The sequence below is a fragment of the Aaosphaeria arxii genome, assembly GCF_010015735.1.
Source record: "Aaosphaeria arxii CBS 175.79 unplaced genomic scaffold BU24scaffold_3, whole genome shotgun sequence".
NCBI classification, from domain to species: Eukaryota; Fungi; Ascomycota; class Dothideomycetes; order Pleosporales; genus Aaosphaeria; species Aaosphaeria arxii.
This window is the reverse complement of record NW_022983476.1, coordinates 2539577-2552695: the sequence shown is the minus strand read 5'-3', so window position 1 is coordinate 2552695 and position 13119 is coordinate 2539577. Positions and strand designations below refer to the sequence as shown.

General features: G+C 49.4%; 5 protein-coding genes across 5 annotated transcripts; 3 read left to right on the top strand and 2 right to left on the bottom strand.

Moving 5' to 3' along the window:
* Positions 1-215: 215 nt before the first annotated feature.
* Positions 216-1655, bottom strand: BU24DRAFT_420790 (NAD(P)-binding protein). The gene has a single exon (XM_033527565.1). The coding sequence runs from the start codon at positions 1424-1426 to the stop codon at positions 371-373; it is 1056 nt and encodes a 351-aa protein (XP_033386084.1). The 5' UTR covers positions 1427-1655; the 3' UTR covers positions 216-370.
* Positions 1656-2046: 391 nt separating this feature from the next.
* BU24DRAFT_478905 (FAD/NAD(P)-binding domain-containing protein) lies at positions 2047-3672 on the top strand (the record flags this gene model as incomplete). The annotated part of the gene is made up of 1 exon (XM_033533052.1): positions 2047-3672. One exon carries the CDS (start codon positions 2047-2049, stop codon positions 3574-3576), a length of 1530 nt encoding a protein of 509 aa, XP_033386083.1. The 3' UTR covers positions 3577-3672.
* A 258-nt stretch (positions 3673-3930) lies between these two features.
* BU24DRAFT_157606 (esterase) lies at positions 3931-5139 on the bottom strand. The gene has a single exon (XM_033521339.1). The coding sequence runs from the start codon at positions 5099-5101 to the stop codon at positions 3974-3976; it is 1128 nt and encodes a 375-aa protein (XP_033386082.1). The 5' UTR covers positions 5102-5139; the 3' UTR covers positions 3931-3973.
* A 336-nt stretch (positions 5140-5475) lies between these two features.
* BU24DRAFT_157572 (uncharacterized protein) lies at positions 5476-6613 on the top strand. Its single transcript, XM_033521338.1, has one exon. The coding sequence runs from the start codon at positions 5680-5682 to the stop codon at positions 6430-6432; it is 753 nt and encodes a 250-aa protein (XP_033386081.1). The 5' UTR covers positions 5476-5679; the 3' UTR covers positions 6433-6613.
* Positions 6614-7708: 1095 nt separating this feature from the next.
* BU24DRAFT_420789 (uncharacterized protein) lies at positions 7709-13091 on the top strand. The gene is made up of 5 exons (XM_033527564.1): positions 7709-8435; positions 8606-8967; positions 9035-9506; positions 9564-9708; positions 9766-13091. Exons 1-5 carry the CDS (start codon positions 8178-8180, stop codon positions 12906-12908), a joined length of 4380 nt encoding a protein of 1459 aa, XP_033386080.1. The 5' UTR covers positions 7709-8177; the 3' UTR covers positions 12909-13091.
* Positions 13092-13119: the final 28 nt, after the last annotated feature.

Sequence of the window (13119 nt, the reverse complement as noted above, 5' to 3'; positions counted from 1 at the left end):
AAGTGCGGGGAAGTTAGTTCACATGGTGATAGTGCAGAGAGACACGGACAATTGTGGAGAATAACCAGCTGCGTTGATCATTGATTGTGGTTACATAGCAACAGATTTGGGGTAGCATGAATTTTTTCCCTTCTCAATGTTCATTTCAGCGCCGCAAGGTAGTCTAATGGACTTTACCGCTCATCCCGACCCTACCCATAACAACGTCAACAGTCAAGAGCAATGCCCGCGAGACTACAGATGTTCATACGAAATAGGACGACGATGTGACACTCATCGCCTTTCACGGATCGGAGACATTACTACAGGCGTTCAGACTTGCCCTTAAAAGATACTATCATTCGAATAGGTTCCCTTTCCCCAATGGATACTACACTGACTTTCCGATACCATCCCTGATCATTTCCTGAAACCAATTTGGAAAGCCTCGAACGCCCGAGAGCCAACTGAAGGTCGGAGGAATGATGAGCTGCGCGCCACGACGGGAGAGTATTTGGTTTACTACTACATTGGCGACATCTTCCGGCTTCATCATCCGGCCTCCATTCGAGCGCTCAATGGATTCTTGGTGACTCTTTGTCATGTTTGTCTCAACCCACATAGGATGAGCTACCGTGTTCATAACGCCCGGCGCCTTATAAATGTGTTTGAGCTCAGAGCTAAGGCCCTCGTAGAAAGCCAAAGCGCCTGCTTTCGATGCAGAGTAGTCCACGGCGGTTGTCAACGAGATATAAGAGGCCATGCTCGCGATTGTCACAATGTGCCCTTTGTCCTTGAGGATCATATTGGGTAAGAACTCTCTTGCTGTATACCAGAGTGAGAGTAAATTCACTCCGAAGATTTTCGACAGCTTTTCGGAAGATAGATGGATGATCGGGCTCGAATTAGCGATGCCAGCATTGTTGATCAAAATGGTGGGATGGCCAATGGTTTTTCGAATGCTGTCTGCTGCTTCGGCAACGGCAGATGGTGAACAGATGTCACATTTCCAGTAGGAGACGGTGCCGATACGCTGGAGCTCTGGATCTTGATCCGCAACGTCGAGAATAGCGACCCGTATGCCCTTGCGGACGAGGCCTAGCACAATGGCTTTGCCGATTCCATTGCAGCCTCCGGTCACTACTGCAATTTCCTGTGGCCAATCCCATTTTCCACTGCCAAAGAACTTCCAGCCATTTGTCGCGCGACGGTTTTGGAACCGGTTCAGAAACTTGCCGACTCCAATAGTGAGCAATATCTTCAAGACCGTCTTCAAACCCACGATATCGACCCAACGTCTGATGAAATCAAGGTCGGTTATCTTGGATACAAGATGCGGAGGCCCGTAAGTGATGAACGCAAGAGCGGAGCCAGAAAGCACGGGATTGAGAGCTCCATTGCTCGCTATGCCAATGGCCCGCACAAGTGGTTGAACGACAGCAGCCATTCATATAACGTACTATGAATGGAGACAGGGTAGAGAATAATATGCCACTGGACAAGAGAAGGAATGCAGCTCTTGCATTTCAGCTGTGCTTTTGAGCAGCCTTTTATTCAGCCAGGTGGTCGTCATCAGTAGCCCAAGGTCACTCTTATGTTCGACGTCTTGTGGCACGTGGTCAACAACGACTAACAAGCTACACTTGATCTGATCAGTTCTGATTCCTAAAAGCATGCCTCGGCTGTTACAAGTAACGGCCCATTCCTCGATGTTGTATGAGGAGTTGGCCCTGAGCTAGCGCGACCGTTCGGTGACTTTTAGTCGTATTCGGTATAGTGTAATAATGCGGCCTATCACGATCCCTACCGGTGACTTCTTTCCACATCTGGACATCGTCGGAGGGTCGTGTCCATCATGTCGCTACACATCAATTCCCGTCAAAGCAATTGGTATGATGAGTGAACCGGGCCTCATGGGTATGACTGCCTCGGTCTCCACAACTTGACCTGTCCACATGGACGCACCTTTACCTAGTCATATATACTTCATCCGCACCCTCGAAAATGCTCTGACCAGAGCTATCGTTGAAGCCTAGTATTCCAAGCATCTTTGCATCTTTCAGCTCCATGGCTAAATCACATCAGTCCCCAAGGAAGGGGGCCAATACTCCGGCGGACGTGAAGCCAGAAAACATCTCTCCTTCGCAACCCAAAGAATCTTTCGACGTGGTCATCGTCGGAGCTGGAGTTTCTGGAATCAATACCGCTAGATACCTCGAAAGCGATGCCCCGCGAGGGACATCCTACGTCATACTAGATAGACGCAGTCACTGGGGAGGAACTTGGGATCTTTTCAAATACCCAGGCATTCGATCCGATTCAGACATGTCTACATTTGGCTATTCATGGAACCCATGGCATTTGGACAAACCTCTCGCGACAGGACCTGAAATAGCCACATATCTCTCCAGCTCCGCGGCGAAGGTTGGCGCAGATCAACATACTCGGTTTCAACATCAAGTCTTATCTGCTAACTGGTCCTCTGCTGCCTCTCGATGGACGGTCACTGCGACGAAGTCCGATGGTGAACGAGTAGACTTTATCTGTCGCTTTATGGTACTTGGAACTGGATATTACAACTATGATGAGCCTCTGAAAACAACCATACCGGGTCTAGATCAGTTTTCTGGTCGCGTCATCAAACCCCAATTCTGGCCCGAGAAGCTTGACTACATGAACAAGAAGATCGTGGTAATTGGGAGCGGAGCCACTGCAGTCACCTTGTTACCATCTCTAGCAGAGGACGCAAAACACGTCACGATGCTGCAACGTAGCCCAACATATATCGCGACATTGCCAATGTCAGGCGGGATTGTTTCAAAGGTCCTTGGGGCAATTCTACCAAAGGTCGTTGTGCGCAGGTGGAATCGGGTCCGGCGCCTCCTGATGGGCTACATGTTCTATTATTTTTGCATGTGGTATCCAAAACAGGCTCGTGACCTCCTCGAGAGAGGAAGTGCCTTGCAGCTTCTCCCAGGGGCACCTGTTCGACCAAATCACTCTCCGCGGTACAATCCCTGGGAACAGAGACTCTGCGTCTGCCCTGACGGAGATTTCTATGCAGCACTGAGATCTGGAAAGGCTGATGTCGTCACTGATGTTATTGAAGAAGTCACTAGCCATTCAATTGTGCTAAAGTCAGGCCAGAAGCTACAGCCAGACATTATCGTAGCAGCTACTGGGCTGCAACTTCAATTTGCCGGAGGGATCAAGATATCCATTGATGAACAAGCCATCAATCCCTCGTCGAAATTCGCCTGGAAAGGCTGCATGCTCCAGGACGTACCAAACCTTTTCTTTGTCATAGGCTACGTCAATGCGTCGTGGACTCTGAGTGCAGAGACGACTGCCACGCTTCTTGTACGACTTTTATGGCGGATGCGGGCCCGTGGCGCAAATGTAGCTTTACCAACACTACAACAACCAGAGAAGATGACCCAAGTACCTCTGTTTAATCTTTCGTCGACCTACGTCAAAGGCTCAGCAAGCATATTCCCCAAAGGAGGCATTGGGCAATGGGCACAGAAGAAGAATCACATTGTAGACGCATGGCAATCGAGTTGGGGCGATATAGTGTCAGGGTTGACCTTGAAGTGAGTGCGGACTTACATTATGGAGTAGCATTGTAAATTGAATAGAAGCTCTGCTCATCATTCTCCTTACGTACCTCAATAGCGTTAATGTTATGTTTCAGGAATCATCTATAAGACTAGATAGTTCTTTGCAGAAGACAGTTGTATTTACATTCCTCAAGATACAATGGGAAAGGATGCCATTCTGCTCAATACTCACAGCTAATGTTGTTTGACAAGTTCAACAACCGGAGCAACGGGGTATCAGCCACTATGGGATTTTATGGATCAAGCATATTCATGATTTCTATAACAGGAGTACATCCTACGTTTTCTAATTTCATTATGTCCTAAGTACAGGTAGAATGCATATCGTTCCTTTCAAGTTAAGCATTCAGCGAGTGCCGGAATCAATTTTGCAACTACGTAACCTTGTCCTTGCTCAAGACATTCGACAAGAAATCCCCTGCCCGGCGTGACGCCTGCACAGCTTCTTTCTCAAACCCAAGTTTTTCTCCCATCAACGCGATGTCATGTGGACAACCTTCATCGACATCCCACTCCACCTGAGTACCATTTGCACGAAACTTTGTCACAAAGTCTCGATTGTCTTCATAAAGGAGCTCCAGCTTTCCCGAATGCACCCACAACGGCGTCAGACTTGTGAAGCTTTGTTCAAGTCCTGGCGACAGATACGGGTCATCGAATGACACACCTCCATGACCAGTGAGTCCTTCGACGCCCCAAATCGGGAAGCTTTCATGGATGTAATCAGTCGCATAGTTGGGAGACTTCCGAATACTGGTGGGATCTCTAGAAGATGCAAGCGAAGTCCATGGGGACCAGAGCAGGGCAGCTGCAGGCCACGGGATCCCCAGTTCAGTGCCATATTCGGAGATGTAGCGTAACAAGGCCATGACAAGGTTACCCCCGGCTGAATCCCCTGCCACAATGATCTGCTCGGAGGGTATGCCGAGGTTGTGAATAAGGTACATGTAAGCGGACAGAGCATCCTGAGCGGCTGCTGGGAAACGCCCCTTCGGTGTCGTTGCAAGCCGGTACTGAGGGGTGAGAACGTGTGTGCATCCAGTCCATTTTAGGTAGTTTTGGGCTAAGAAGCCAGTGTCGGCATCTCGTCCGTTACCCAAGACATACGCGCCGCCATGGAAGTGAAGAGCCACAACGACTGGTGGACGTCCTGGGCTAGGGTCGAGGCGCTCTGGGGTCCAGGTTGCGCCTATCGTCTGGGGCCGTATGTCGTCGTTTCTCAGGGGTCCTTTATATAATTGTCTGCTGGCCGCAGGTAACAAGCAGAAGCGGTCACCTTCCGTCCCGGGATCGAGTGATAGAGGTGTTGCGAGTCGGGTGGTAGAGATGGATCTGAGGATTGACTTTGTGATCTGCAATCTGATGATTCTTTGCAGCGGCCAGGTTGGGAGAGTGGTTCCCAAGCCTAGGTAGTGACGAAGTATGATGGAGGCTACTTGCCAGCTAATCTCGCATGTTGCAAATCCGAGGAAAGCAAGCAATCGAAACCCCTGTGAAGACATCTATAGCAGATGTCAGATCAACAATGATCAAGGAAGAAGAATATCTTGAGCTTGCTTTTTGATATAAAGAGCTTCCACAATGTTGAATTTAATTTAATTTAATTTCGTATCTACACCCAACATAGACATACTCGGAGACATCTTTCCTAAAGCGTGATACCTACTGTAATACCTCAGCTACTTATTGTACCTCGGAATCATGTGGGTTTACTTTGATGTAGGCTTCGCCGAATTGGCCGACTGACAGAAGCCAGATTAGGAAACCTACACACTAACCTGGGGTCTTGGAATGACGATCCCCCGCAATATTCTCGCGTGTCCGTTCTGTCTCCTCAATAATGTTCCGATCCCACTGGTGGGCGAAGCCAATGATTGTAAAACCTTGCAATCAAATTTGCTTGATCTTTTTGCATGTGGCAGGCGTTGGAAGGGGCTCGGTGAATAGTAAAAGTTGTGCTCGCTTGTACCTTCAGGTATATATTGCTTGAATATGAATAATTCGAAAATGATTTGAGACCAGAGCATGAACTTCTTTCTTTAGCACATCACGTCCTTTCGCAAAGCATCTAGACCACATTATGAGCCAAAGATCGGATGTCACTCTTCCAGCCATCCCCCTTGATCTTTGGAGTCACAAGAGAAGCATCACAATTCACTGGACCATCATCCTTATTGCGAACTGTATCTTACCAATCGCCCTCTATTTCTCCCTTAAAAAACATACTTCATTGCACACGGAATTGATTTTATCTATAATTCTACCCATTATTGGATTACCTGCCTTGGCAACCTTGTTTAAGCGGTTCCTCAGACTTTATCGGAATGAAGATGCCAGACCTACTACGTCGAGGAGTCGATGGGCATTTGATTTTTTCCAATGGAACTTCACTGTCGGCGTGGTATACATCACCATAGTGCTTGTTCTAGGCAGTACCAGTGCAAACGTCCGGCTCGTCGCTCTTATGATTCCCCTCTCTATCCTACAGACTTGTACTCAGTTGGTGTTGACCGAAGTTCTGTTCATTGCGAAACTCGCCATTCCGTTCCCATTGTCATCATTCGAAGCTGGATCTCGCTTTCCTCCTGGAGTTATCGTCATTGCGGAAGATATTTGTGCTGTTGATGGTGCTTGCGGTAGACAATTTCGGTCTGCACTTGTACGTCGTATTGCTTCTAGCCCTGCGCTTGAGAACGTGTCTCGTCAGTTGGATTGGATGTGGGGGGTTTCTGGACTTCTGGTCGCTGGCACACTGCTTGCGGTCATATTTGGCGCAGAGAATCCGGAGATTGGGTATGCATTGTGTAAGTTATCTCGCACATCACCTTTTTGACTTTGGTGAGCGAATGTTGGACTGACGATCGTGGTGTGTTCGAAAGCTTTTACGGTGCCTTGGGCCTGGGCTGCTATCTTGTCCATTATTACAGTCGTCCTTGTACGGCGCGCGTTGAACCTCGAAGCAACAGTCCAGGATTGCGATACAACCGGCAATGGGAGACCAGAACTTGGAGAAGCTTCGAAGTCCACCACCGACAGAGTGGAATTGCGCGAAACAGTTTGAAGAGGATGTAAGCATTCGGACAAGGAGCGGTATTGCCATCAAAGAATATCCGAATACTTCAGTTGGCTCCATCGTCGAGTTGTAAAGACCATTCCAAGGGAACAATGGAATCTACAAAGAACTTCTAAAAATTTATGTGTTCGGTTCGGTTCCATAATGACTTTAATGGGATATGTTTCATCGGTTCGGCCAGTATGTGCCTGTACATCTATTCCATTCGTGTTCGAATATCCGATGTTGAGGTTCTTGGAAATCGCTTGACAAGGAAGCGACGAGATAGAGCAACGGAAGAGAATATTCAGTGACGATGTGTTTTCATTTTCACAGGTAATTTCCTAGGTATCGCCATATTGGTAGCAAGCTGGTGCAAAAATGTGGAGGAATGACATACCCCTGCGTGCCCTGACACGAGAGCGAGACACACATACCTAGGAGACTAACTGCGGTGTGGACTCGAGGTCTCAGCCGCAAGTGCAAACCCAGCCACAATTCGGGGAAAATGCACTGCCGCCCATTGCGCCCTTCCGCCGTTTTAGCAGCGCCGTAGCCCTTCCCGGCTTGATCTGATTGGCTGGGCAGGTAGGTTGGGAGTCATACGAATCTTACAGATCAACCACAGCTGCAGTTCCCGATCCTCTTGCCTCTTTTGCTTCTAACGGGACGTCAGACGTTGTGCTGCAGCAGTTGGATCTGCAGCGTGAAAGCACGCTCATGGTAAAGAGGGTGTTGGTGGTACTTTAATCATCTAGTTGTAGTGAAGAGTCTGGACGGTATTTGCGCGTACTGTGTGTGTGTGTCACGTGGGTAAGCAGTTTGTAGGTTTGGCTTGATCAATCCACAACCGATGATTGTGTAATTTCATGCTTCATTTTAATAACAAAGAAGATCTCATGGTAATGATCAAGTCAAGAGCAATAAGGAATTAGCATACGTACCTATGTATATATTGGTCTCCGTGTTAATTTATCGAATATATACTACACATTATTACTACGGAGTAGCGATTTACTTACTGTGGTACTCCGTAGTAGTGATGGAATGGTACGCCCAGGGTGCCAATCAATGCCCGTCCGCCGCCCTTCTCGCCTAACGGAAGGGCTGCGCCTACCAGGTTAGACCGTTCGAGTCATCCTTTCCCCATCCCACTTCCCACCAAATGCTCACCGGACAATTGGTGGTACTACCTTATCCCTACGAGTCCTTACCCTTTTCTGCCCTATCCCACCTTTCATTCATCGTCGTTGCCCTTCCTAAAAGAATCCCATCCCTCCCGCCTGAGGCACTTGACTCAACTTACTTCTCTACATCCTCAATCTCTTTTCCATCGTGAGCCATTTCGACTCATCCTCCCTCCGGAAAGCGATTGTTGCTGACAAAAGCTTGCGATCGATTGACTATACGGCTGCCCTACGCCTACTCTTTCGCGCCCTTTCGCAACCTCTTCGACTTCATCCATTACATTCCATCACCATCATCCTACTGATCACAATATCCAAGCTGAATGCGAATAGTCGCTCATGGCAGGCTTCGGATACAACACTAACTCCAACTCCAACAACCCCATCGCCATGAACTTCGGATCCGGTGACATGAACATGGCTTTCGGTTTCGAGCAGGCGGCCGATCCATCCTTCGCCAAGGTCGCTGAGGGTAACACCTCTGCCGACTTCCTCTTCGCTGACGACGAAGGCATCGATACCACTACTAGCAGTTTCCTCGATCCACTATTCTCCATGTCTACTGCCGACACAAGCTTTTCCATGCCCCAGAACCTCGTAAGTTAATTAGCCGCTGGCTCGTCACTCCGTAGCATCTTCACATTCAAAGTCTTTTGGATATATCAAATCTTGTCATCTCTCAAGTCAAATCAACCATCATGCTTCCCTTCTCCATATCGTGTCTCCCCCATGTACCATTATTAGAAACCAATTTGACCTCTCTGCAGGCCTTGGATAACACCTTGGGATCTTCTGCAACATGGAACAACCAGCTCGTCTCCGGCATGGACAGCTTCCCTATGACACCTGTTCAGTCATTTGGATCAATAAACCAATTCCAATCCGTCAACGAGATGGGTAAGCGCCCACTTGAACTTGACGTCAACGACTTCCCACAGTCGAAGAGGCACGAGAGCCATGCCTCTGCTTCCTTCTCCCCTTTCATCCCTTCATCATCAGCATCCATGGCAGGCTCCAGTTGGATCGAGACACAAGCTACCCCGGCGAGCTCTGTCGATGTGACCGGTCTGAGTGATGAGGCTGCCGACGTGTGCGCTCTGTGGTTCAGCAAGTACGCTGTCTTGCCAAGGTAAGCATCCCTATCCGACCCAGACATGGCATCGCCAGAGTGAAGTCCCGTTGCTAACAGTACGCAGTGACCGACACATCGACTCATTGAGCCAGCTCACAGGGGAACCCGCTTCAGCCATCCGACAGTGGTTCGGTCGGTTACTAAAGCAGGGCATGGCTGGCCATGCCGACTCAGCCTACAGGTCACAAACAAGCTTCACACAGCAGGAGCAACCCTTCAGGAATTCCACTCAGAGCTACACAGTGCCAGAAGCTCCATCTAACCAGGAGTCAAATACGACCACAGCCAGCCCACCAACGGCACGAGGGGGCAAGAAAGGATGCACACCCACTCAGGATGCAGACTTGTTGCGGCACGACCCAATTAAAATCTACCAGTGCACGAGGAAGTGTGGGAAGCGATACACAAGAAAGTGTGACTGGAAGAGAAATGAGGAGGAGTGGTACCCTTCGAAATCTTGGCTATGTAGCCTGTGTGTCAGCCAGGGTACCAATGACAAGTTGAAGCCCTGCTTCAGGCGATACCACTTCTCTCAGGTATGTTCATTCTTCCGTGCAATTCCGGAGTTGCAAGTCCATGCTAATGCAGTCCAGCACTTCCGAAACCTCCATCCCAATCTAGATAGCAATGACTATGAGGCCTCCAGCTTAGTGCTCTCTGACACAGAGTTCCCACGACGATGCGGATTTTGTCCCCACCGCTTCGCCTCGAGACAGGATCGCATCGATCACATCGCAGGTATGTCCCAGTGTTTCCCAACTCCACTCCTTGATCATATGCTAAAGATTGGATTAGATCATTTCAAGAAAGGAAAGGGCATGATTGACTGGGTCGACTACGAAGAAGACAACAGCCCCGATAACACAGACGATGATGACGATGACGACAAGCCCGACAACAACAATAAGAACAACCATTCCAGCGACAGCAACGGCTCCAATGGATCACGATCTGGATCACAAGGCCGAGGCTCGAAGCAGGGCGACAACAACGACGGCGGTTCCGGCAATGGCCAGTCCTCTTTTAGCGGGTTCGGCCACTTCCAGCTATCAACATCACAAGACAACACCTGTTCAGTCCAGTCAACCATCACGGATTCTCTTCAACAGTTTAATGGAAGCGACGTTGCCGGAAACCATTCATTAGGCTCTGGACCGTATAGTGAAACTGCCGGCCGTCTTGCAACTGAATCGTATTCTACGCTTGCTCACATAAGAAAGGCCCAGCAGGATACACTCCCCGGGCGCAGTAGCACAACGCGCGATGACGCAGCTACTGTGGCCGGAAATGCTGTCACCGATGTAATCGGAAGGACACATCCAAGCCAAGACCAATTTTGCATAACGGACTCCTACCTGGATAGTACACAAGGGTTGACTCAAACACATGCAGGTCAACACAGTCCAGATCAACAAACCCGATCTTCGGTCAATCAAAGTTCAACCCTACAAGAGATACCTCGGGGCGTTGAAGGGGTCTGTGAGAGAACATCTCGCAATGACAATCTCCAGCATGCGTTGGAGACAAAAGAACGGCCCCAATTCCAGGCCAAGGTCTCAGAAGTCCAACTCCAGACCCAGAAGGATTCTGTGGCCGTCGGCACTCTTCCGTCTCACTCCCCTACGCCACCACTGCCGCCACCGATACCCGATTACCCCAAGCGTGCGCCAGACCAAGACGACTCAGTCGTGAAGAAGACCTCCGATCAGGCCGCAGCCGATCTGCAATGGCGCGAAATCGGCTCGCTCTCTGTCGATAACTTTGTTGACCACCAATCCTTCCTCAGCGTGAAGCTGCTTGGTACGGGCGGGTTCAGTACGGTGGACGAAGTCATCCATCAAGAAACAAAACTCAGGATGAGTCGCAAGACACTCAAGAATCGTGAGCAATCTGCCATGGATGAACTCAAGAACGAGGTGAACGTGCTCAAAAAGCTGCGTCACCCTCACATTGTTCGCTTCCTCGGAGCTTACGCCAAGGGCGATAAGGTATCAATACTCTGCTCACCTGTTGCTGAAACTACACTAGCTTTGTGGCTCAAGCAAAGTATGCGCGAAAGACCTGTTGGCTTGCAAGACACGATATTCAAGATGTTCGGATGCCTTGCTTCAACACTGCGATACCTTCATGAGCAACGGCCTATCATCAACCATCTTGATATCAAGCCGCAGAACATTCTTGTCACGCTCGCTGATGGTGAGGAACCACGGGTCATATTGAGTGACTTTGGTATCAGCTCCTCGACGTCTTCGGCGTCACAAACCACCTCAAAGGCCCTTACACGCCAATACTCTGCTCCTGAAGTCTTTTCTGGAAAGACACGCGAGAGCGCAACTGACATCTGGAGTCTCGGCTGTGTCTTCATAGAGATGACCGCTGCTGCTTTATGCACGAGCAACAGGCAATGGCTTGATCTTCTGGAGCAATTCACTGGAAGCCATGGTAAGCTCTACTGGCAAGAAGTTCCCCGCCTCCACCAGAGACTCTCAAGCTTGCTGGAGCAAACTGCCAGTCCAGTGGAAGCAAATGCTGTCCGTACCATCAAGACGATGGTTGACCCCGAACCCTCTCAACGGCCCAGTGCAGCAATGCTGACAATGGTCTTCACTCCCGCTCTTTGCTGTCTTCAGTGGGCGAACGACGAAGCTAGCTTCCCTGGGCCTCAGCAAGAGTTGGCATCTGTGGAAGCACTCGTCCAACAGGATCATTCCTCTCTCGCCCAACGTCACGTTTTCAGTTGTGGCTTTACCAGTTGTAAGCACAGAAGTAACGCACAGCAAGACGTCGACGCTCGTGTGAAGGGATGGGTCGAAGAATGTGTCCACGATCACGAAGCCTGTGCATGGAATGATGTCGATGGAACTACACTTCCCACACGCCTTGTTGACATCAATGCTAAGCAGGCCGATGGGCTTTCATCATTACGAGTGGTAAACAGTGCTGACATTGCGTCCGGTTCTGATCGAATCGATTACGTTGTTGTCAGTCACATGTGGAGTCCATCGGACCTCACACTGTCCAAGGACAACATCCACCAAGCCCAGACGCAGCTCTCTGTTGAGAGCCTGTCCGATGCACTCAAGGAGGCTGTTGCTACAGCCGAGCGGGTGGGCTACCGTTACATATGGGCCGACTCTCTCTGCATTGTCCAAGATTCAGAAGAAGATAAACACCGCGAATGTGCTGCCATGGCTGCGACGTACCGGAATGCAGCATTGACGATCGTCGTCGACGATGTCAACGCTCATACTGGACCCAATCACAAGCGATTGTCCACGGCCAACGTGGATACTGCTGACTCCGACGACATCGTCGATTGGCAGAAACAAGGATTTGCTTGGGATACACGTGCCTGGTCGTTGCAAGAGCGCCTTCTTAGCCGCAGACTCCTTCGCCTTGCCGGTGAACAAGTTTACTGGGAGTGCAACAATCTCAAGGCCAGTGAAACATTCCCTCACGGTTTGCCGTCGCTTCTTTGGGAGAAAGCGCATATGAGAATGGCAACAATACCTGGAACGAAGACGAACAGCACGACAAAAACGACAAAGATATCTGGGTCAAGCACAACACCCCAACAATGTCGTCTTCTGCGGGACTGCATGTGGCTCAAGAAAGAAGGGAATGACATCGCTGATGCCGTTGCATCACAGATTCCCATTGCCCTTCAGGACAAACCCGTGCAGGACCATACTATTACGATGTGTGCCGTTGCAGACACATCTTCGTCATTTCCGGATGCTCACATATCTTCATCATTTCAGAATTGTGAGCATTTGGACATGGTGACGTCTCGCAACGAGCCTCACCGTTCATCGTACCATCAGAGGATGTCAAGATCAACTACTACTTCAAACATAGATGCCACAGGCTCGGAATTGAATGTCGACAAGAGGGACGACCATGTGCCAGTTGGCACCAACAACGGCGTGTTCCAATAGCGACCGCATTTGTATCATTGTCGTGGTCATAGTATCTACTGTAACTACGACATCTGGGGAGATTTATTTTCATTTGTAAATTGCGTACATATCTCTACACTTGATAGCTACAACGCGCTTTTCTATCGTTCATCAAACATTGCTTGTGACTTTACAGTGCTACGCCGCGTCTCGAGGTTCACATAAGGACAATCAGCACATAAATCAAGCC